The sequence below is a fragment of the Carettochelys insculpta genome, chromosome 4, assembly GCF_033958435.1.
Source record: "Carettochelys insculpta isolate YL-2023 chromosome 4, ASM3395843v1, whole genome shotgun sequence".
Taxonomy (NCBI): Eukaryota; Metazoa; Chordata; order Testudines; family Carettochelyidae; genus Carettochelys; species Carettochelys insculpta.
The window spans coordinates 118028340-118053098 of NC_134140.1; the positions used below are offsets into that span (position 1 = coordinate 118028340).

General features: G+C 42.1%; 1 protein-coding gene across 3 annotated transcripts in view; it reads right to left on the reverse strand.

The window, feature by feature from the left end:
- The window catches only part of GRID2 (glutamate ionotropic receptor delta type subunit 2), a 1071343-nt gene that overhangs the window by 5190 nt on the left and 1041394 nt on the right, over positions 1-24759 (reverse strand). The window contains exons 15-16 of one of the 3 annotated variants that reach the window (XM_074993598.1): positions 12377-12617; positions 4644-7152 (exon numbers count right to left, since the gene is read on the reverse strand). In XM_074993598.1, the coding sequence (XP_074849699.1) occupies positions 6730-7152; positions 12377-12617 (664 nt within the window). In that variant the 3' untranslated portion in view covers positions 4644-6729. Of the gene's footprint in view, positions 1-4643; positions 7153-12376; positions 12618-24759 lie in introns of those variants that run through there. The other 2 variants (XM_074993599.1, XM_074993600.1) reach the window with 2 other exon arrangements.

Here is a 24759-nt window from a genome sequence, read left to right on the forward strand (position 1 = left end):
CGGTTGGCTTATTTCGAAATAGGTAAACCTCATTCCACAAGGAAAAGTGCCTATTTTGAAACAGAGGCTGTTTAGACGAGGAATAGAATCTATTTAGAAGAAAGCCATAATAGCTGTGCCTACACGTGCACGCTACTTCGAAGTAGCGGCACTAACTTCGAAATAGCGCCTGTCGCGGCTACATGCGTCGGGCGCTATTTCGAAGTTAACTTCGACATTAGGCGGCGAGATGTTGAAGTCGCTAACCTCATGAGGGGATCGGAATAGCGCCCTACTTCGACGTTCAACGTCGAAGTAGGGACCGTGTAGACGATCCGCGTCCCGCAACGTCGAAATTGCCGGGTCCTCCATGGCGGCCATCAGCTGGGGGGTTGAGAGATGCTCTCTCTCCAGCCCCTGCGGGGCTCTATGGTCACCGTGGGCAGCAGCCCTTAGCCCAGGGCTTCTGGCTGCTGCTGCGGCAGCTGGGGATCCATGCTGCATGCACAGGGTCTGCAACCAGTTGTCGGCTCTGTGGATCTTGTGTTGTTTAGTGCAACTGTGTCTGGGAGGGGCCCTTTAAGGGAGCGGCTTGCTGTTGAGTCCGCCCTGTGACCCTGTCTGCAGCTGTGCCTGGCACCCTTATTTCGATGTGTGCTACTTTGGCGTGTAGACGTACCCTCGCAGCGCCTATTTCGATGTGGTGCCGCGCAACGTCGAAGTTGAACATCGACGTTGCCAGCCCTGGAGGACGTGTAGATGTTATTCATCAAAATAGCCTATTTCGATGTTGCTACATCGAAATAAGCTATTTCGATGTTGGCTTCACGTGTAGATGTAGCCAATGTGTCCAATGGCTCTGTTTCAAAATTGTCTCTGTGTGTAGACACTGTATTTTGAGATAGCAAAGTGCTATTTCAGAATGTATTTTTAGCTGTCTACATGGCCCCTCCTTTTCCGAAGGGGCATGCAAATGTGGCTTATCGGAAATGCAAATGAGATGCAGATTTAAATAGCTCACACCTCATTTGATTATTCCCACATGATCTGGCTTCCAGAAGAGCCATTTCCGGAAGACAAAGCAGCTGTGTGGATGAGGTTCCTTCAAAAGGAAACCTCCCCTTTCAAAGATCACCCTTCTTCCTAATTTTTTTTGGGAAGTGGGGTTTCCTTTTGAAGGAACCCTGTCCACATGCTGCTTTGGCTTCCAGAAATGGCTCTTCTGGAAGACAGATCAAGTGAAATCACAGGATATTTAAATCTGCATCTTATTTTCATTTCTGATCGGCTGCATTTGCATGCCCCTTCCAAAAGGGAGGGGCCATGTGGACGCAGCTTTTGTCTGTAGCAGTGTTATTTTGAAATAATAGCTGTTCTGGAATAGCTTATTTTGAAATGAGGCTGCTTTGTAGACATACGCGTAGGCTGTGTAGGCATACACTAGAAAGCTCTTTCAGGAAAAAAGCCAGCCCTTTTTTGAAAGAACATGTGGAGTGTCTTCATGCAAACTGCGCTCTTTCGATCCGAAATTGAAAGAATGTGGCTCTTCCTTTGGAAGTCTTCTTCTGCTCCTGGATCAGGAAGAGCGCCTTCTTTTCAAAGTGTCTTTTCAAAAAAAGCATGTGTGGATGCTCCACAGACCCTTTTTTCGAAAGAGCAGTCCTTACGGCACTGGATTTGTCAATCCCTGGCCCATTCTTTCCAACAAGCTGGGGCTGTGTGGAGGCGCTCTATCAAAAGAGTGTTTTGATCTTTTGATTTGCTTTTTTGTGTGTGGATGTGCTGTTTTGAAAGAAGTTGTTTTGGAAGACCTGTTCTGGAAGAACTTCATTTGAAAGATCTCTGTAGTGTAAGCATAGCCTTAGAGCAACGAGTAATTTAGGTCCAGATCCTGCAAATACTTATGCAAATAACTGTACTTTTGCCTAACTCCAGAGAGTGTCAAGTAGCATAGTGCCTAAGTATTTGTAGAATGAGCGCCTCAGGTTGCTCACTATTTTGCTTTTAGACATGCCTAGGTAATGCCTCTTAGCTGTGTTTAAAATAAAAGCATGTTGTTAGTAATTTGTTTTCCCTTTTATGAGATCTTAAATCAAACCTTAGATTTTGAAATGCTCAAAAGGTAGATTTTTTTTTTAGTTAAAATCTAGGACTGAGTTGGGGGTAGAATGAAATTTACTTAAAAACTAGACAAAAAACCCCAAAATGGTTCCATACATCATTAATGCTGAGTGAATGCATGAAACATTGGCAACACTTTAAAATGATGGTTCAGCTAATGAGAACTGAGTTATTGAAATAGATAGAAAATTTAGGGAACTCAAATTAATACCAAATGACTACATCAAAATTGATATTGTACTAAATACTCTAGGAACTAACATTGATTTTGCCATTAGTTTAACGTAGTAAATGAAAACAGATTGAAAGATGAAGAAATGAAGAAAGATTGAAAATACTGTAATTAAATTAGGGGCAGATTCTGCCATCCATATGCAAGATGACATGAGCACATGGCTGTTTGATTTCGTTTTATATATGGAGGCCAATTCTGGCCCTATAAAAATAAACAGAACAAAAATAGGCCATGTAACAAAAAAGCTTTCTAGAACGTGTAGGCTGTGCTTTGAGTTAGGGCAAAAACTGTTGGCTTTTTGTGCATACTTGAGAATTCAGGCAGAATGCAGTTTAGGTTTAAAGTGACACTAATGTCCATGCCAATCTCACACTGATTTCCTTAGTAACAGAGAGGGATTTGTGCTAGTCTATATACTATCAAAACAAAAAAGCAGTCAAATAGCACTTTAAAGACTAACAAAATAATTTATTAGGTGAGCTTTCATGGGACAGACCTTCAGAAGTGGGTCTGTCCCATGAACGTTCACCTAATAAATTATTTTTTTAGTCTTTAAAGTGCTACTTGACTGCTTTTTTGTTTTGATTTCCTTAGGAATTCCACAGGAGCCATAGGCTTTAGTACTTAACTGTTCTTGCTTTAAAGGATATTTGCTACTTTTTCTTCCAGCGTATCTTAGATATTCAAATACAACACCAAAGGTCAGACTGATTCCTGCTTCAGCCCTTTACACTAGATAAAGGGGCTAAAGAAGTTCTGTAGAGTTCTGGAGCCATTCAGGAATTTCCTCAGTAAAGGGACTCAGGAATGCAGACATGAGCTGGTTTCCGAAGACTGCAAAAGCCCTCGTATAGCCAGCATGGAACATAAAGAGGTGTGCTGAGAGGAGGGCCAGCTACTGTAGTTCTGTCAAGCTCTGCTGCCATGGTAAGATACACCCTCCCTGCCTTACCAGAGACTGTTTAAAGCTACTTCCCTCTCAGAGCACAGCATAGAATCTCAGCCAGCCTCTAGACCAGTGGTGCCCAAACTTTTTGGCATCATGCACCACCCCATTTGATTTTTTTTTGAGAAACCCTCATGCCCCCCGCTTCTTCTTTACCATCATCCAACCCCCCCTTAACAAAAAAATTCAATTCATAATTTAAAAATAAGCACAAAAGCTTGATATAAAAATGTTATTTAAAATTAAAAATAAGCACAAATAATTTTCATTGGTTCCTTGTGGTTGCCTGGTGCAGCCCCAGCTGGCCAGCTGGCTGAGTTCCTTACCAGTCTCCAGAGCTAGCCACGCCAGCCACCCGCCCGTCCGAGACCTGCACTGCCAGAGCTGCCCACCCAAGTCCCACGCTGCTGGGGCCAGCCACCCGCTCGCCTGCCAGTTGCCAGGGCCAGTCCTCCACCTGCCCACAGGCTGCCCGATCCCCATGCTACTGGGACCAGCTGCCTGCCAACCAGCCAGCCACAGGCCAGCCGCCCAAGCCCCATGCTGCCAGGGCCAGCCACGCACCCACCAGCCCAAGCTGCCCAAGCCCCATGATGCTGGGGCCAGCTGCCTGAGCCCCACAAGTCCCACAAACTGGCTGGCTGCCTGAGCCCCGCAAGCCCTGCAAGTTGCCCGCGCAAGCCCTTCCTCTGCCCTCCTACAAAGCCAGGCACCCCCATCCTCCCATCTAACCCCATCCTCCTCCTTCTCCCCCCCCAACCCACACTCACTCCCCTTTGCAGGAGGCAGCCAGCTCCATGTGGGTCTTTGCTGGTTGCCTGCTTTTTATAGCAGCTGCGCCAGGTCACCCCCGTAAAATGGCAGGGGCTGAGAGCTGGAAGCAAAGGCCAGATCTTTCTTCAGGTGGGGGGAATGATAGGGAGTGGGGCTGGGTTGCCTTGTTCCCCCCCCGGAATTTCTTCACCCCCCCAGTTTGGGAAACCAGTGCTGTAGAATCTGGCTCATAGAACTGGATGGAGCCTTCAGAGGTCATCGAGTCCAGCCCCCTGCCCCTTCAGTAGGACCCACCATCACTCGACAGATTTTTTTTTTTAAACCTATTTGCTGAAAACCCCTAAATGGCATCCTAAAGGATTGAACTCAGTGTTTAGCAGGCCAATGCTCAAACCACTGAGCTACCCCCTCCCTCCCACACGCAATGGGAACTCCATATTCTTTGCTTCAATGTGCTGCTGCAAGATAAATATTAAGTAATGAAGAGGCAGGTGAACATTTCCATGTTATTTAGAACAAATAGGAGGAAAAGCAAGTTTAGAAAACAATTTTATTAGACAAATTATTTAGACAAATTATACACAGAAAGCTCTGCCACTTGTAACTGAGGCCTCCAAAAAGTGTTGTGTATTTGTATAATAGGCAACACATCAAAATAGGCCTATTTTAAATAGTGTACATGGTTAACAGTTTGTTTATAGCTAAAATCACTGCACCATCTGGTATGTCCTTACATTGTTGTAAAGAAATTTCCTTGTTTTCTTTTTTTTTTTTCTTTCTTTTTTTTTTTTTTTTGAAATCAGAGTCGTGTATGAGCTTATGAACATTACAAGGGGAAACAAGTTGTGCATGCTTTTAGACACTTGCTACCCTGGAAACAAAATGACTGTTTGCATGATAAGAAATTGTTCTGCCTTACACAGTAGACAATATTCGAAGATTTAGTACAAAAACATTAACAGTACAAGATGCTCCCCCAGAACAGAATTAGCGTCAAAACAGAATGGGGCTGAAGAATATACCTTTTAATTTCTCCTAAAACAAATCACAGGCTGATTCCTATATCAGTTGTAGCCACAAAATGAGTTAGGTTAACACAAATGTATGGTTGTGTAAAAAACAAAAAACAACAAAAACAAAGAACTCAGCATGGTATAAGTTGCTTGTTTACTATTTAACATTTTTTGTTTTAAGGATTACAAACGGAAAAGCTCATTCTACATTTCTAACAGATAAGTGTTACTTTAAAAAGCTTGTGCCAAAGCAGGCACTGTTCTTGCTCTTAATGTGGTTCTTTCATCATTCTCTACAGTTGACACTAATATAAAAATTACATAGCTCCTCTAAATGTAAATTAATATAATAAGGGTTAAAATGATAGCTTGATCCTTTTTCTTAGCATAATATATGACTGTAATTAAGGCCACATCAATATTTCTCAAGGGCTTTTATCCCAGTGACACCATTACTGTATTGGTTGATGGTACTGATTTGGAAGAGAATTTTTTTTAACCTTCTACAACCTACATTTAAAGTCTCTAGAGCTGATTTAGTTATCCATGGATGTGGTTTACCTAAGATAGCCTTCCATTGGTTTACTTAATTAAAAGTAAAATTACCAAGTTTAGTCTATACTCTACTGAATAACCAAGAAAAACCTAATCATGTGAGTTACATCTGGGTACAAACTTGAAATTGCCCCGATGTTCTAATAAAAAAGTATAAAATAAGCTTTGTTGGCAAACAATGCAAGTCAGTATAATATTAAAGCTGCCTCTTTTCTAAACAAAAAGACCCCCTGCACTGTATAGCTTTCCAGTACACAACATATTTTTACTAAAGCTTTATTAAATGAATTGCAATAGCAACGGCTGCCATTTTATAGATATATATACACGTGTGTGTGTGTGTGTATATATATATATATATATATATATATATATATATATACACACATACTTATGTATATATATTTATGTGATACTTATTTAACACAACTGAGGCTTCTGCCATATGATACAGTTTACTGTACATAAGAAAAACCTAACACTGTACAATCACATAAAGGTCATATGCACTGTTGCAGTGCAAAAGTAGATTTTACTGTAGTCTTTACTGGCATAGTAATGGCTTTTTGTAATCCTACAAAATTGCATTCTCATATTATGTGGCCTGAATGTTTTTTTTTTCTTTTTTTCTTTTTTAATTTTTTTCTACTTTTTTTTCTTTTACTGCAGGGTTTGCCTTTGGTCCACAGTTAAAAGGACACACAGCAGCAGCGGAGCACTGAATGGATGCAGCAGAACAAACATAAAGGATTGAAGTTATTGCAATTATATATATTAAAAAATGGAGAGAGAGGGTAAATAACAAGTGCCCTTCTGCAAAATAACTATCTTTCATGTGTACTCAGTGCACATTTCCTATACTTAAAGTATATGAAAAGCGAACTAATAGAAAACTAGTGTGATGACTTTTTAAAAAAAAAAGAAATGGGTGACAAGAGAAGAGAAGATAGAAAGCAGGGGAGAGAAGGAGAAACAGTGAGTTGTTACTAAGAATCTTGACTTTTCTTTTTTAAAAAAGGTTACATCCATGTTAGTCCCACAATATTACAGTTGCTCCTTGCAAAGGGAGTCCTAAAAAGAAACAGTGAAAAAACTTGGTTCGAAGCTCATATGGAGGTGCCTCGGTCCGGATCACTGCCAATATTGAGCCCCAGAGTAGGAGTTGGTTGGTATGGGATAGATGACATTGTTTTGATAGGACTTCTGAAAAAGCCCCCGTTAGGTGCCCTGTGCCTAAAAGGGCCAGTTCGGTGCTCAGGCATGTTGCCAAAGGAGAAACCAGAAGCAGCTTTAGCTGACAGTGTACGGCTAAGAGTCTGGATCTGTTCTGGTATGAAGGTTGTTGTGGTGATATGAGTGTTCCTGAAGTCACTGATTTGCTCCAGTGCTTGACGTGTGGGCAGAGTGTCAATGTCCAATGGGGTCAAATCAATTGACGAGGCGGAAAACTGTTTATGGGGGCTGTCGTCATCTGTGCAGAGGCTGTTAACACGTCGATGAAGATGTTCCAGATCAATTTCCTTGTCATCCTGGGGAAAAATGAAAAATAAAAAATAAATAGGCCATTTATTGTTGCTACTTTCTGCTGGGCTGAAGCTTCACAGTGGAACCAGAACTGCCCAGGAAACATAACGTACAGTTAACTAAAGCTTTCTGCTATGGGTGGCCAATGATTCAGCTGCTGGGTGAGGCTAATCTATGGCCTGGCTCTTCTCCACCCTCTCTTATTCATCCTCCCCTGCAGAAGCTCAGTGCACTGGTGCCAGGCAGCACGGCCACAGTGCCCCCAGTCCTGAAGCATCAAGCGGCCAGCCTCAGTGTGCTGGCTGGCATGGCCGCAGCATATCCTTTTTTGGAGCTGTGGGTGGGCAGCATGGCCTCAGTGGCAACCGCTCTGAGTTCCTGCAGGAAACAGGCCAGTCAGCCTTAGCCAGGGCAGAGCATTGAGAACTGCAGCAGAAGGCCTGGGGGTGGAGCGGGGCAGGGGCATGCTATACTGTTCAAGCAGACGCAACCTCCCGCAGCCTATGATAACCACCGCCCCATGCTCTTTGCTAATTTTCAAAAGCTGAGGTCAGGCCTAAACCTCCATGGTAAATCTTTCTGGCTGACTGGGTTGGAAAGAACAAAGATGCTCTCTAACCCTATAATTCATCTGTTTTCAAACCCAGCATCTCAAGTACTAAGCTGTAGGTGCTATAAATAGATGGCTATCATGAAAGTGCATGTTTAGAGCTGGAGTATGTGTGATGTAGATTAAAGACAGCTTGGTGTAACAGTCAGCTTTCTATAATGAAGAGGAAATGTAAACTCAGATGGTTGGGGTGATAGCAGCTTTTCTTGAACCCCATACTGATAATGTGAGCTCAAATGGGAGCTTTTGAAGAATAATAATATCCTCTTCATCAGTCTCAATTCTACGAGGGCTCAGATTGATTTTTTTCTGTTTATTATCTGAAACAGAAAAAGGCAGACCTTCCAAAGCATCTGGGGAGTACTTGAGGCCCATTGGCAATGTATCAGAAGAGAGTGCACGAGAGGATTTTTTAAATGGAATATCAGCAGGGGGTTTGATTCTCCTCCTAGTTGCACTGCAGCAATTTTGCTGACTCTGGTTGGAATCAGACTGATGCACGTAATAAGAGAATGAAGTCCACTGTATGTATTTTGATACGTAATCACATTTCTTCTGTCTCTGCCACTTTTACTTCATAAACTATGCCCCAAGGAAAGAAATTAAAGAAGATCTTACGCCAATGTTATAGCAGGGAATTTAAATGCACAAAAATAAAGATACAGAACTATGGGCCCCACAGTATCTATAAATCATCTGTAGATCACATATATATTAATACAGAATGGCAAAGCATAACTCAGAACTGAGTTAAGCAGAGAAGTATGCAAGGAGTGTTCCCACTAATCAGGTTATGGGACTTATTGATCACAGAATGAAGCTTTAACTAACCTTTTTAAAATTCACATTAGTCTCTGAAATCTGCTGACTCTTCCAGATCAGCCGAGCAGTATCACAATGCATCATTTTGGATGTCAGAGATAGCAGAAATAAAAACAGGACAGTGGTACGATAGTGGTACATTTTTGACTTGGAGGCTTGATTACTGCAACTCGTTATAGGCTTGATTCACAGATCACTGACTCAGTGGAAAGACTCCCATTGATCTCAGTCCTTGTGTCTAGGGATGAACCCATGTACCCCGAAAAAGCTTCATATAGTACAATGTGTGGCAGCCCATCCACTTAGCAACGCTGGTCACCAAATCTCTCTGCACTGGCTCTGTACTGCTCTGTCCAGCTCAAGGTCTGCATGCCAGCTGACTCAGTCTCACTAGGATTGGGCTAAGGGACTGTTTAATTGCAGTGTAGACTTTTAGGCATGGGCTGGAGACAGGGCCTTAGGACCCGGTGAGATGAGAAGGTCCCAGAGCTTGTGCTGCAGCCTCAATCCCCGCAAGAGATTAAAAGGTACCACAGATTTCACCACTGTGAGAATTAAATGGGGGATTGACCTTTCCTTCTATAATTTATGCATGCACAGATGTGTACAGAGACATATATCACATCTACGTAAACAAGACCAATGTTCTGTACTAATCAAACTGTTTCTCCTATAGGCTGGAGAAGTAGATGGAGAAAAAAATATGTCTGCTATTAAATAACTGGAAGATGCTCATTCACATGCTATGGTAACAGAGGCTAGACACTAGCCAGAGAGCTACTCAGGGATCTCAGCCACAGTACATGAATCATGACTTTGCCACTACGGCAATGTTTTAAGTCTTTCCTCTTTCTTTTCTTTTGAAATTTTAAGTAGCATATAACTTACTTTATAATTTAAAATAGCATTCAAAGAAATGTTCAAGCATTCAAGGAAATATTGCAGCCTGAGGTTGAGGACTAATGAATTTTTTTGGTTTGCTGGCCGTTCCAATAAATTGAGAAAAAATGTTTTGGACTGCACTGCAAACAACATATTTCAACTTTTTTTGGTGAATCAGAAAGTAGAAAACAATTTCACTTCAGGTTGATTGGAACACTTTATTTGAACAAAATCTAAACATTTTGTTCTTTATCCTCATCATTTAAAATGAAATGGAAATTTTGAATTGAAAGTTATGAAACAAAATATCAAAATGTTAAATTTTTAAAGGTTTTTTTTTAATGGTTTGCTGACTCTATTTGGTGAAGTGAATTTGTAAAATGTCTCAGTGTTGCCATATCTTCATTTTTTTTCACCAAAAAAGTTTAGGTTAAAAGATTTCACACAGCTCTGTCCACCTGTAACTTAGCTGAGCCTCTAAAGGTCTCTCATATTCTTGCTGATTCTTCTGCTATGAATGACATCCTAGAATGATGCTTTCTGGGTAGGGGTAGACTGGAAAAAATTAGTAAGTGATATTCTTCCTGGCTCTGTCCACAAGCTATGCTCTGTACACTAAATACATGAAGAAGAGACATCACTCACAGTAAGATTGTGCATGTCCCCATAATATGATCATTCCTTTTTCTCTCTTGTGTGTTTTGATCAGCAGTGAAATATTCAGCAGTGTTCACATTTAAAAATTCATCAGGCTTCAGAGTCAACATCCCATTCAGATTAATGGGGAGAGTTCAGTCTTCTCTCAGAGCTATTGTTTAAGGCTGTCTGCAGACGCAGGCAGAAGTCAGTGGGTTACTTCTGGTTCACGACTGGAAGGTTATTTTCACAACCACAGGACAATTATTTTTCAGTATGAATGCTTCGAGTCTGGAGCACAAGATGGCAGCCATCAGGGAAAAGAACTGGCTTGCTGACCACAAACTGGCCCAGCATGACCCTGGACTAGTGGCCTGGAAGAGCCAGGGGATTTCATGGATGCTAAAATGAATGTTAAAAATGTTAGTTAAGATGTGATTGTATGCTGAATGAGCCCCATAGATAACAGGGACATTCAACTCTTATCTTCTTTCTTAATTCAGTTTGAGTCAACTTTACTTCAACTTTAAGATATAAATTTAACAGTAAGCTAGTAAGCAATGTTAAAATACAGGAAAGCCAACTTATAGTACCTAAGGTAATAAAAATGATGAATTTTTTGGCTTCTAATAATTTGAGAAAACACCCCCGCACCATGCACCCATCAAGTGTGAAGTTCTAAAAGTTTGGGCTTTGTGACAATTTGTAGTTTTTAACAGTTTATGCATTTACTGTTTTTTAACAGAGAGATACTCATTTCAGAGAAACCCAGTTTAGAAAGTAGAGAGGATTTTCTTTATTAACAATAGTACTTCCCAGGAGGAAAACAAAACAAAACAAAAAAGCCCCCTCAGAACTGAAACAGGAAGCAAAATGTTTTAAAAATTCCAACATCAGTGCTGTAATTAGTGAATGTAATTAATTCAGTCTGATTATACAGCACAAGATTGGCAGGCACAATAGTAGGAAATTGCAGATAATGGCAAAACTGTGACAAACTCAGAGCAATATTCTTCAATAGGTGTCTATGGCTATATATAAGAAAATGTATAATTGGTTGTGTTGTAGTATAATTTGTCAAACAAACCTGCATTGGGTATCTCTGCCAAGCATGTTTTAATCATGCTTGGTTCCAGCCTTGCTTTAGCTGGTGTTTTACAGAGCTAAAACTTCATCACCACCATAAGCAATTTGTTATAACACTAAGGTTCAGGGGACTGGTAATAAGATACCAGGATTATTTTATGGCAATGGAATCATTGCAGGGACACAGATTGAGCTAAACTCAGACCTGCTATAAAGTGGCCCATCTCCCATTAAAATCAATAGTCCATAGTCATCAGCAACTCTTTTAGAATTTGCTGACCAACATGAAAATAACGGGTGTCTATATGCAGTTTTCTAAATTAGTCTGGCCTGTTCTCCCAAAAACAGAGCAAACTCAACTGCCATTGACTTCATGCAGATATCGAGAATGGAAGCTAAAAGTAAAAATCATAAGTTCATGTCAGAATCTAAATCTGTATTTAGGAGTTTAGCTTTAGAAGTTTAGTTTTTGAAGGTTTGAGCTACTGCATTTGTTGGGGAGGGGGATGTTTTGCATGGAGGAGAGAGAGATTTTTATCAAACTCATTGTTAGAGGTGATCTGCAAGAGCAGCACTAAATACTGATGTATTACTAACACAGTGTTCTACTCAGCAGGGCTGACAGCCACGCAGGCCCCAGGACAAGGTTGCTGGGTGGGGGCTGGCTCCATGCCTTGGAAGGGATAGGGACAAGGCCAGAAGGGGGTGGGGCCTGGGGCGCTCAGCCCTTATTGCCACTCAGACCACTGTGCTGGCCCCTTCGTGAGCTGCACAGAGCAGCACTGCTGCAGTGTTTTATAGGGGCCTGGAGCTCTGGCTGCAGGTGCTGATGAAGTAGCAGCAGACATGGCCAGAGCTGTGGGCTGCTTTGAAACACTGGGCACCAGGGCAATTTCCCCTTTTGCCCTCCCTGTTGTTGGGCTTGATTCTATTACTAATTGTTGTGATCCATTAAGAGTAGTTCCCTGTCACACACCACCCTGTATAGTATTCCTTTTCTTATTTTATGTCTTTCTGGCTGTTATAAAGGGGCAAGTCAGATTTCATGACATAGATTTTGAGTGATCACACTCATATTACCAATCAGAAAACTGGAATAATTTCAGATCCTATGTTTTCCCTCCCCCTATAAGTGCTATAAATTCAAGACAACAGCATGAAGATATTCCACAATAAATTAAAGGGTCTTATACCTCTTTTGAAGGAACCCGGGAGCCTTTCCTTTTATTCCACCATGTTTCCAGCATTGCAATTAAACAAGAGAGGACTATCCCAGCAGCCAGGATGCAAAACACCCCTGCAAAGCTTTTTATGTCCAGGGCACCTCCTTTTTGTTTGGTATCCACTGATGAATATAGGTCACACTGGCCATTCTTTGGCCACCACTTATGCTTCAGTATATCCATGTCTCCATTTTGCTGAAGTTCTAAAATCCTTGAGGAGAAAGTACAGAATCACTGGTTAAGTCAATGGCAACTGAAGCTTACATATTGTAGAGCTGGAAGCACACAAATTGTTGAGAATGTGCCCATATCACTATTCCATCCCAGGCCTGTGGAAAGCAAAACAGATGAGTCCAAATAGGATGACTAATAAGCCAGAAGAGGAAGCTTCTTGGCTGTAATACTGTGCATGGAGCCCACCTCCTGTATTTCTTTTTCTTCTTTTAATTATGTGTATTTCCAATTGCATTTTGGCTACACAATAGCATATTTCATTTTCTTGCTAAGCAGTTTCTGTAATTTGAACTTGTTGCATACAGAGGAATATTCTGTGCTTTATTAGTTTGAAAAGAAACAATTTGCTTTGCAAAGTAAGGAGAGTGCTAGCATGTGCCCTGTACAAATTTGACCCCAAAAGGGAAAGTTAGTTTCAAAGGCTCATTTAATCCACTTAAGACCATACTTAACAGTTTGGGTCCACATTGCCTTAGTGGAAGCTCTTGCGGTCAGACACCTCCATTCCTGTTAAATGGGAAATGGCTGGGGACAGGTAATTTTAGGGAAGGGTCTTAAAGACTGTGCATTTATTGGTTAAGCTACAAGGTCCGTATAATGTTGCTAAGTTTTTCCTGGCGGGAGAGATGTGGGTTGAAAGGGGAAAAATTTATGTTGTAAAGATCCTTTTTGTGTTTATTGAGCCAAGTGAACCTTTAATTAATCAGAATAAGTAATTCAGTAATTACATTTCAAAACTAATAAAATGGATCCCCCCCCGAAAAACTGCATGGTCAGGTGAAAAATAGTGTACAAAAAACCAAGTACTAACAGACACACAAACTACTGGAACTTTCTCATTCAAAATCCAGTTATTACATCAAGTACAAAACTTATTTTGGTAGAAAATGAAAAAGAAAAAATATAAACAGATAGCCCTAGTTCCTCAAACACTCTGCGCACCACAGGCCAACTGGTGCTCCAATCTACTATATATTTTAGAGAGCTCTGGCAGTCTGTCTGTCCGTCTGTTTGTTCAAGAACTAAATGGTAAGAGCTAGGACCATCAAATTTGGAACGTAGCTTCCTCTTATCATAACTTACAGTACGGTCAGCATTTAGCTGTGCCAGGACAATGGGGTATGTGTGGAATGTGATGGTTTATGAACAAATGGAAAGGGAGGGATGTGATATTAGAGACAGTTATACTCACGAATGATCAGAGGAGGGCAAGCAAACATGGCCGGGGGGGTGGGGATGGACAGTTATATCCCAGAATGACCACAAGGGGAAGCAGGCATCCCAGCCCCTGGGTGCAGCCGCTGGCCAGATGCATGGCCCCCAGAACCCCGAGCCAGTGCCAGGTAGAAGGTAGTGGGTGGCCTGCGTGGTCCCCACCACCCAGGGCTGGTCCTGGGGAGAAGCTGGTGGGAGACGCCTACCAGGCCGAGCCAGCTCTGAGGAGCCTCTGGCCGGCAGACCGTGCAGCACCTAAGTTCAAACCTTTAGGCCTTCATACTTTTATTGCTGTGGATTACTATATGCTAGATACATAAACCAGTAATATACAACAGTGTGAGGTTTACTGTTTTTTTTTCTCAGTGGCAGCTCTAAGCCCCAAGCTATGTTATTTTCTCCCTTTTATTGAGTCAGAAAACAAACAGACTTCTGAAATGAATGCACTATTCTCACTAATTATATGATTTTCCATTTGTCACTATAACTCCTGATTATACAAGGTATCTTTTCAAATAGTAAAAATTCACAGCAAATATTGAATTTTAGCTTGTTCTCTAAGATGGACATTTATTCCTAATTGTATTCCTGGTAATGATTTTATGTGCTGAGCAATCATCTCTATGGATATCAGCTATAAGGTTAATAGGTTTAAGGAAAGCATAAAAAAATTAACTAAAAAACTAGAGATACCAGGATACAACTTTATACTGAAGGTATAGAAATGAAAAGAGCTTATTACAGATTTAATGCAAAATGGCAGTTGAAATGGAAAACCTACATCTCAAGGGAAATTACTGGAGCATCAATGGTAACTTGATCAAATATATTAACTTTATAGAGACAAAAGGCCATATCCTGTTCCTATTGGATGCAGTGGGTACTTTGTCATTGACACTACCATGTTATGAGATTTGTGATTATTACCAAATGTTTTTGTAGCTCTGGAATTATTACTTTACAGAGACTTTTGAAAGTGAAAAATGTTCTGTAACTGGAATCCCATGGAAGCTAATAACCTGTAGGCACCAACATGATTTTGTGCTGTATGAACTTTCCACAAGATGGCAGTCTGTGTATAAAAATAAATGCACTGCTGCAATAGTGGCATATGATCTATATTAATAATTTCAGACTGTAAATACTGATTTTTATGAATTTATTATTTTATTTTTATATTTAATAGTTATAACAGACTACAGACATTTTCTCAAAGTAAAGGATATGAAAATGTGATGTCCACTGTGGTTGTTTTTGTATTTCTAAAACAACATCAAAATATTTGAGTGAACTTTTCCATCAGTAGTCTGCTTTGTGGATACTGCAGTGTTAGAAATTGTATAATATTACAATGAATCAGTGCTAGCCACATAGCTGGATATAGTTCATGATTTCATATCTCCTGAAACTTTACAACAGTGGAAAGCTTGGCATTAAAAGCAAAATCTAGAAAGTTAAACTGAAGTAGTCTGACTGAAAAATATGACTTTTACAACTCTGGGCCTTTAGCATGTAAGCTGTATTGTAATGTTTTTCAAAGTACATACTGAAAACTTTTGTTTCTGTCTAACCCTGGCTTTATAGTTCTTACTGCTATATTGGACAGAAAGTGAAATCTAGTGATTAGAGTAGGCATAAAGAGGAATCTGTTTTCAAGTCTGCTACTGTCCTTTAAATCTCTCTACTTCAGTGTAACATTCTTTAAGATTCCTATAGAGCCGAACCATTTCCCTGTTGAAGAAAATAGGAACAGAACCAGGTTTACAATAACACTTACCTACTGTACCGGATTGCTGGAAGACATATATACTGCTTTCAGATCCCCAAAGAAAAGATGTTAGGATTGCAAAATATTATTACAACAATAAAAGCAAGTGGGAGAGTGCCATTTTCAGATCTTGCTTTTGTATTTGCTCCTTTGAAGTTATAGAGGACTAAATCTAGAGAGAGACTTAACGGAACACTTACATTGGGTTCAGGAGCTACTTTCCTAGATGTTTTGAGTTGGCATGCAATACTGTATGCCAGCCTCTTGTATCAGGACACATTCACTGGAGGAAATTACTTCTGCTGAATGCTTTTCAACAAAAACAAAAGCTGTGAACAAGTACTAAGACTCAGGTTGCTCCTCCTAGGCTACGTCTACACGTGCAGCCAACATCGAAATAGTCTATTTCGATGAATAACGTCTACACATCCTCCAGGGCCAGCAACGTCGATGTTCAACTTCGACGTTGCTCAGCCCAACATCGAAATAGGCGCAGCGAGGGAACGTCTACACGTCAAAGTAGCACACATCGAAATAGGGATGCCAGGCACAGCTGCAGACAGGGTCACAGGGCGGACTCAACAGCAAGCCACTCCCTTAAAGGGCCCCTCCCAGACACAGTTGCACTAAACAACACAAGATACACAGAGCCGACAACTGGTTGCAGACCCTGTGCCTGCAGCATAGATCCCCAGCTGCCGCAGAAGCAGCCAGAAGCCCTGGGCTAAGGGCTGCTGCCCACGGTGACCATAGAGCCCCGCAGGGGCTGGAGAGAGAGCATCTCTCAACCCTCCAGCTGATGGCCGCCATGGAGGACCCAGCAATTTCGACGTTGCGGGATGCGGATTGTCTACATGGTCCCTACTTCGACGTTGAACGTCGAAGTAGGGCGCTATTCCTATCTCCTCATGAGGTTAGCGACTTCGACGTCTCGCCGCCTAATGTTGAAGTTAACTTCGAAATAGCGCCCGACGCGTGTAGATGCGACGGGCGCTATTTCGAAGTTGGTGCCACTACTTCAAAGTAGCGTGCACGTGTAGACGCAGCTCTAGTCTCCAAAATAATGTAATTCATGTGCAGCAGTGATAGAAGAGGTTTAGATTAACACAGCATTATCTGTGTAATGTAACGGAGAAAAGGATGGTCCACTGTTAAGACACTAGACTAGGACCCAAGATACATGTTCAGTTCCCTTCTCTATCACAGACTTCATATATTACCTTGGACAAGGCAAACGGGGGCCATTCTCAGGAATTTAGGAGCTGCAGTTGAGAACAGATTTTTGAAAGATAAGCAGCTCAGCACTTACTTTGGCTAAGTTCTTTTGAGAATCAAGTCTTGACTGTAAGTGCTGAACTTTTATGAAAATCTGGCCACTACTTTTGACGGATTTTGAGTTCCCATTTGTAAATGTGCATAACAAAATTTTCTAACCCCCCCAAGGGCACTGTGCAGCTAAAATTGTTAACTGGGAGGTTTTCTTTTACTACAGCGATGGGAACCATATCAATACCCAGATGGAAAGCAGATACTTTCAACCAGTCAGAACTCAGCAGTCATGCAATGCTGCTGATAAAATTATTTCGGTCATTATTCTTCCAAGCCGAAACTGAGGTGATATCATCAACTCCCTATAAGTATTCCAAGTGACCACAAAGGTCCTCATTTGCCAGACATGGGCCCATGGTAACTCTCCTTAGTACAGTACAGCTTTAGACACTAGAAGTGGATTATAGCTGCTGTGCAGAAAGAGGACATCATCTGTATCTTTCATGAATATCACATAATTTTAAACACGTAATCCTGTCTGACTGCAAAGAATTAAGTCGAAGGAGGCAGTCAGGGAAAGACATGCAGCAACTGAAACAATGACAGAGACAGTAGTAGTGGTAGTAAGTCTCTTCCACTCCTACATCTTGAAGCATAGGCCATTGCCAAGCATTTGCTAGGGTCCTCTGTCCTCGGTGATCTTTTCCAGTTCTGACCTGTCTTTTTTAGTGTCTGTCTTCTCCCATATCTCCCTGTCCCATATGTGGGACAGGGAGATATCGTCACACTATTTACTGGGAAATGCCTACCTGCCTGGCTCCAACTAGGCTAGGAGGTTAGTCTACCCTAGTATCAAGAGAGGACTAAAACATTTAAGCCCATGGCACAGAGAGGAAGAAAGTCTGAATGGACTAGAGCTTCAAGGTAGAAGTGCGGAGTCTGAGCGGGTCTAAATTAGCTAATACCATTCAAGAACGATCATGGAATTGTTGGTGCTTCTCTGAAAATATCTGCTTAAATGTGCAGCGGCAGTCAAAAAAAGCTAACAGTGTTAGGAACCATTAAGAAAGGGGTAGATAATAAGACAGAAAATATAATGCTACTATATAAATTCATGGCATGCCCTCACCTTGAAAACTGCATGCAGTTCTGGTAACCCCATCTCAAAAATGATATATTAGAATTGGAAAAGGTACAGAAAAGGGCAACAAAAATGATTGAGGTTATGGAATGGATTCCGTAAGAGGCGAGATTAAAAAGCCTGGGACTCTCCATCTCAAAGAAGAGATGACTAGCAGAGGATATGTTAGAGGTCTATAAAATGGTGACGGGTGTGGAAAAAGCGAATAAGGAAGTGTTATTTACTTCTTCATATAATATGAGAACCAGAGGTCACCCAAAGAAATGAATAGTAAGGAGGTATGAAAACAAATGAAAATAGTTTTTCCACACCATGCACAGTTGACTTGTGGAACTCATTGTCCAGGGATGTTGCAAAGGCCAGAGTTATGATGGAGTTTGAGAAACAGCTATATAAATTGAAGGCCAGGTCCATCAATGGCTCTTAGCCAAGGTGGCCAGGGATGTAATCCCATGCTCTAGGTGTTCCTACCCTCTGACTGCCAGACGTTGGGAGTGTATGGAAGGCTATTGATCACTTGATGATTGCTTGTTCTGCTTCTTCCCCCTGAAACACCTGGCATCAGCCACTGCTGGAAGATAGGCTACTGGGCTAGCTGTCCCATTGATCTGACCTAATATGGAAATTCTTAGGTAATGTCTCGCTGAGCCTGGAACTGGAGATAGCCAGACACTACCAGAACTTGCAAGAACAGAAAAAGTTTATATGAGGCAAGATAGGTACAGAGTGTTAGTACCTTTCGGCAAACAAACAGTGTTTGTTTGGAATAAGTATTTCTGAGTCACTTCAACTGCTGTTCACAGGCTCACAGAGAAAACTTTCTTACAATGCCAACTGCGATTGGGCCTTCTGGTAATTTGGTACTGGGGTGTGCCAGCTCAGAGACCTGTGACACTGGTAGAACTGTGGGGTTCTCTTCAAGGAGAGGTGAAGATAGTAAAATCTGTCATCTGGGGGTGCATGGTCATCCTGTAACCATGACTTGATGGTGGGAATAGGTGTTATAGGCCCATACGCCTATCTAAGTTAGTATAAATGGTGGAGCTGAATGCTGGGGAAATGGCCAATTGAGGTCTGTACTTGGAGGGAGAAAGGTCACAGGTCTGATTTACCCCTGAATTGTGACAGTTGCTCTAATGGGGAAGCTGAGGATTCCCTAGATGTAAGGAAATTCATAGCCAGCTCTATGCCACCGTTTCTGAACTCCATTGTCCATAAGGCTAAGTGGTGTAATTATAGCCACGTGTGCTTTGGCAACAATGTAGAGCAGCTCTGAGGCTGCTCTAGTTTGTCCCCCAATCCTGATGCAGGGGTGGTAAGTGTATAAGGCTGGTGGGGCAAAGAACCAGCCCAAGGGACCAGCCACTTGCCCTCCTGGTTTGTCAGTGCAGCCCCTGCTGTGTGCCAGCTCTCAGCCAATAGCTCCCCCCCCCATCCCACTTCCGGCCAGTGCTGGCTGCCTGCTGTAGTGGCTGTGTGCACGCAGGCACTAGATGGTGGCCAATTACATGTCACCTCTGCTGCCCACCAGTCAGCCTTTTTCACATGCTCTCCTTGCTGTTCTCTCCCTGCTTTGCCCCTTCACCTCCCAGCACTGCTGCATCTCCGTATCCTCTGCCCTGTCACTGATGCATGTCCCATTCCCAGAGTTGTGCAGAGAGCCACCCCCTATCAGCAGCTCACCAACAGCCTGACCAGCAGGTCCCTTCTTACCTCTCTGCCTCTGACTGAGCCACTGTCCTGGGAAAGCCCAAGAATGTCTGGCCTAGGGTGCCGGCCATGTGCCAAAGCTAAGCCCAGGAGAGGTGGTGGAAGATGGAAGTGGGTGAGGAGAAGCGATTCCAATCTGTTCACTTCTCAGGCTCCACAGCAGCCCCCAGGGTAAGGGCTTAGCATCCTCTTCACTTCCCTCCCCCAGGTCCTGCTCCCAGGGAGCACGGGGCTGGTCTGTCACCTATGCACCATCCCTACTAAGCCACCGCTCTGGCTGGGTTTGCTGAAGCCCCTGCAGTCAGGTTCCCTGAGCCCTGGTACATAATGCATTTTTAAAGCCTGCCCGCTTCTTGCTTGCACTGTAGCTGGAGGGGGCCTTGTGATATCAGTGGCCAGCAACAGCCTGAAGGTGTTAGCTGCCTTTCAACACTGCGAAGGCAGGAAGAGGCAAACTGCTTCCAGCCGTGGGCTGGTGGGGAGAACGAGATGAGCTTTGCAAAGACATGGGGGAGGTCTTCCCTCCTCCACCCCCTGCAGTTAGAAGTAACTTTTGTCCCTTCCCTCCTGCACAGTGTCAGAAGACTGCTGCTGGGGCGGGGGCATGGGACCTGTGTACCCAACCCCACATGTTGCTCCAGAAAGAGATGCGTTTGTCCCAGGGGCCCAGCTAGGCAGTGGGGGGGTGGAGAGTGCTAGGCAGGGAGGGTCGGTCAGTCACCTCTCCCCCCCAGTCACACCCTGCGTGAAAGGGATGTGTGGGCATGTGTGTATGTCACCCCCCCGGCCGTATGAATGGCAAAGCCTTAAAGATAAACAGGTAAACAAAGCCTCCAGCTATACAGTATTTCTTTTTTAATAGGGGCTCAGTTGACATGAAGTTAATTTGAATGTTTGTACTGTATAGTTCTGACTGATTGCCTCTGAGCTCACATGGATACAAGTAATTTTACCAGATGTCCCACAGACAGCATGGGGAAATTTGGTCAACCTATCCTATCCAAGGCACTTAACACCCCCAACCATTCAACCCCCTCCTTCAGTTCATGTATTTGATTTGTCAGTTTTTATTGCAATTTTTTTGGACCTCTGTACTATATATTTGGGTCTGGGTTGGATTTTGTAGATCTGATTTTATAGATCTGAAGAAGTGAGTCTCTCCCATGAAAGCTCATCACCTAATATATCGTTTTGTTAGTCTTTCATAGAATCATAGAACACTAGGACTAGAAGGGACCATCGAGGCCAGCCCCCTGCCCCAATGGCAGGACCAAAGAGCTATTTCCCCCTGCCCCATCTCTACACAGCCCTCTCTGAAGGGCTGAGCTCACAACCCTGGGTTTAGCAGCCCAATGCTCAAACCACTGAGCTACCCATTCCTTTAAAGTGCTCCATGACTACTGGTTTGTTTTACCCTATCCGTCTGTAACAGGAGAGGATGCTTGTGTTAGACAGGAGTTAAGAGTATTACATGGGCCCTGTCAGTCACAGGGTACTCCTTAGAAACCTTTTCAGAAGGCTAAAACATGTTTACAGTGTCACATATCAATTGCCTGTTATACAGGGGATCGGTATTGGTAATGAACTAGATGACCAGGTCTACAGATACTTTGGGCCAAGTTGCTTCACTGTTTCCATTTGTTGGTGGGCATGTATGGATTTAATTGTCTTTTTAATTACTGTTATTAGTTATAATTTAGAGTATCTGTTTCCTTTTCCCTGCCCTTCCATCTTATGCTGAGTAAAAGTGTCTTATTTGGACACTTTCCAAAAAGTTAACTACAGAAGTTAACATGGACCATAAGGAGTAAACTCTAATAAGTCTGATTCAGGCCATCACCTAATGTCCTATGAAAAAGATCAATAAATGAGGAGTTCACAGAACGTGACCTTTTATGGAAAGAATATGCAAAATCATCCTCCACTCATTGAGAAGTGATTGCTTGCAAAACCAAATTAGCAACAGAATGGATCTTAAAAGTTGTGGTGACTAGTGAACTTCAGCTTTTATATGTTTATGCTAGCTGTAAAAGTCAAACACTCATTACAGAAATGGCAGACATGATCTTTCATAACCAGAAGGTAGGTCTGCAAATAGATAGATAACAAGCATAATGAAAGCAAGCTAGAGATGCAAGAGAGCTAAAAAAGGACCAGACAATACCTCCCATGGAGACAGAGGATATAATTGCAATTGGAAAGGGAACACTTTTAGTGATCTTTTAAAATGTCAGTGCCATCCTGGAGCACAGTGTGATATTTGGGTTATAGGAGAGAGGAAAAAATTTCATTTTAGTGTGAGAATCTGGAAATGATCATCTTTGCTTGGAGTCATGCTTCAGGCAATGCAAAGTCTCATTCTTATACAAAACTATCTATGCTCACATTTTTGGAAACAAAATACACATCTGTGGCAGGAAACCTCATGAGCCTATTAGTTCATTTTGTAACCTGGAAATTAGGACTGCACACATGTATTTGATATGAGAGATACATATTCCACGTCTACACATTGCACATGCCCCCCAAACTGAATGTAAGATGGCTGTTTCTCCCACAGGTTTTTCAGCAGCCTGTTTGTCCAGTGATTTAAAAAGAAAATAAAGACAGCAACATGGACAAATCTGGGGGAAGCAGACAACATTCCAAAAATAGGGCAAATTATGCACAAATATTCTACTGCTCACATCATGTTAAACCATTTCCATGTCTGACATTTGCTCTTTTAAAAGCCTCACAAAGAGATTTAACTCCATGGCTCACATTAAAATCAATGGGAGTTGTCCCGGTACATTCCTGTTCAGCTTCTTGTATGTCTGTGGGTTCTGAATTAAAGAAACAAGGTGGGTGAGGAAATATCTTCTACCAAACTAACTTCTTGTGGTCAGGGGCCAACTTTGGAGCTTACACAGGACTCTCTTCGGGTCAGAGTATCAGTTAAATTCAAGGTAGAACAGATTGATTAGTGTAAGCAGTGAACAGATTATGCTAAACAATCGATTCCTCTGTGCATTTATCTGCAATACTCTGAGTACATTTCTCAGACCTGAATAAGAGCTTTGTGCAAGCTGCAAAGGTTGCCTCCCTAACCACGAGACGTAAAGTTCAGTAGAAGGGATTGCCTCTCACCACCTTGTACCTCTAACAACCTAGGAATGACTTGGCTAATGGAAGGTTTTGGATTAAGACTTTCAAAATGGCTTAGAGTAAAACACATGATAGCAAACTAATTAGCTTTCAAACTAGGGTAGATATAGAAAGCCAGACATTCATGTCCAAACCTAACCCCAACACCCTTCAAACAGTGAAAGTTTACGAGTTCAAAGAATTCTGCCAGAACTTTACTGCCTTGGAATCCATTTCTACAATTTGATTTGTTCTCCCAAGCCAGAAGGAAAAAAAACAACAAACTATGTAGAGAAACAAACTAATCCATGCAGGTTAATAAGAGCATTTCTCCGAGCTTATGGTTCAAACTGGAGTAAATAAGCCAATCTTTTACACACTAAATCCCAAGACCCTTTCAAACCTGTCTAGGAAATTTATGAGAGAATCTGCTATGTACAAGATAGTAATGCTGGTATTTTGGTTAAGCAACATAGTTTATTGCTATAGGCTCCAAAAAGGGAATACAAATATCAATTAGAAAACATTTAACTGAATTCCTTTATTTGAGTGCCTATATAGTTAGCAAAATCCTATCCATGACTACGCATACATCACACAGCTGGTGTAAGAACGAGTAACGAAGTTGTGACTATAAGAGGGCATCACCTTAACCACTGCCCAGGGTAGCGTTTCTTAAACTTTTTGAGGCCACGGAACACCAAACAATATTTTTATGTGGAACACCTATGAAAATTTTCTTAAGAACATAAGAATGGCCATACTGGGTCAGACCAAAGGTCCATCCAGCCCAGCATCCCATCTGCCGACGGTGGCCAATGCCAGGTGCCCCAGAGAAGGAGAACAGAAGACAATGATCAAGTGATTTATCTCCTGCCATCCATCTCCTGCCCTTGTTCTGAAGGCTAGGGCACCATACTTTATCCCTGGCTAATAGCCATTTATGGACCTAACCTGCAAAAATTTATCAAGCTCTTTTTTAAACCCTAATAGAGTCCTGGCCTTCACAGCCTCCTCGGGCAAGGAGTTCCACAGGTTGACTGTGCGCTGTGTGAAGAAAAATTTCCTTTTATTAGTTTTGAACCTACTACCTATCAATTTCATTTGGTGTCCCCTAGTTCTTGTATTATAGGAAAAGGTAAATAATTTTTCTATATTCACTTTCTCCACACCATTCATGATTTTATATACCTCTATCATATCGCCCCTCAATCGCCTTTTTTCCAAACTGAAAAGTCCCAGTCTCTCTAGCCTCTCCCCATATGGGACCCTTTCCAAGCCCCAAATCATCTTAGTCGCCTTTTTCTGAACCTTTTCTAATGCCAATATATCTTTTTTGAGGTGAGGAGACCACATCTGCACGCAGTACTCGAGATGTGGGCGTACCATAGTTTTATATAGGGGAAGTATGATATCTTTTGTCTTATTATCGATCCCTTTTTTAATAATTCCTAACATCCTATTTGCCTTACTAACTGCCGCTGCACACTGCGTGGATGTCTTCAGAGAACTATCCACTATAACTCCTAGATCCCTTTCCTGATCTGTCGTAGCTAAATTTGACCCCATCATGTAGTACATGTAATTTGGGTTATTTTTTCCAACATGCATTACCTTACACTTACCCACATTAAATTTCATTTGCCATTTTGCTGCCCAATCACTCAGTTTGCTGAGATCTTTTTGTAGTTCTTCACAATCCCTTTTGCTTTTGACTGTCCTGAACAACTTGGTGTCATCTGCAAACTTTGCCACCTCACTGCTTACCTCATTTTCTAGATCATTGATGAACAAGTTGAACAGGATCGGTCCCAGGACTGACCCCTGGGGAACACCACTAGTTACCCTCCTCCATTGTGAAAATTTACCATTTATTCCCACCCTTTGTTT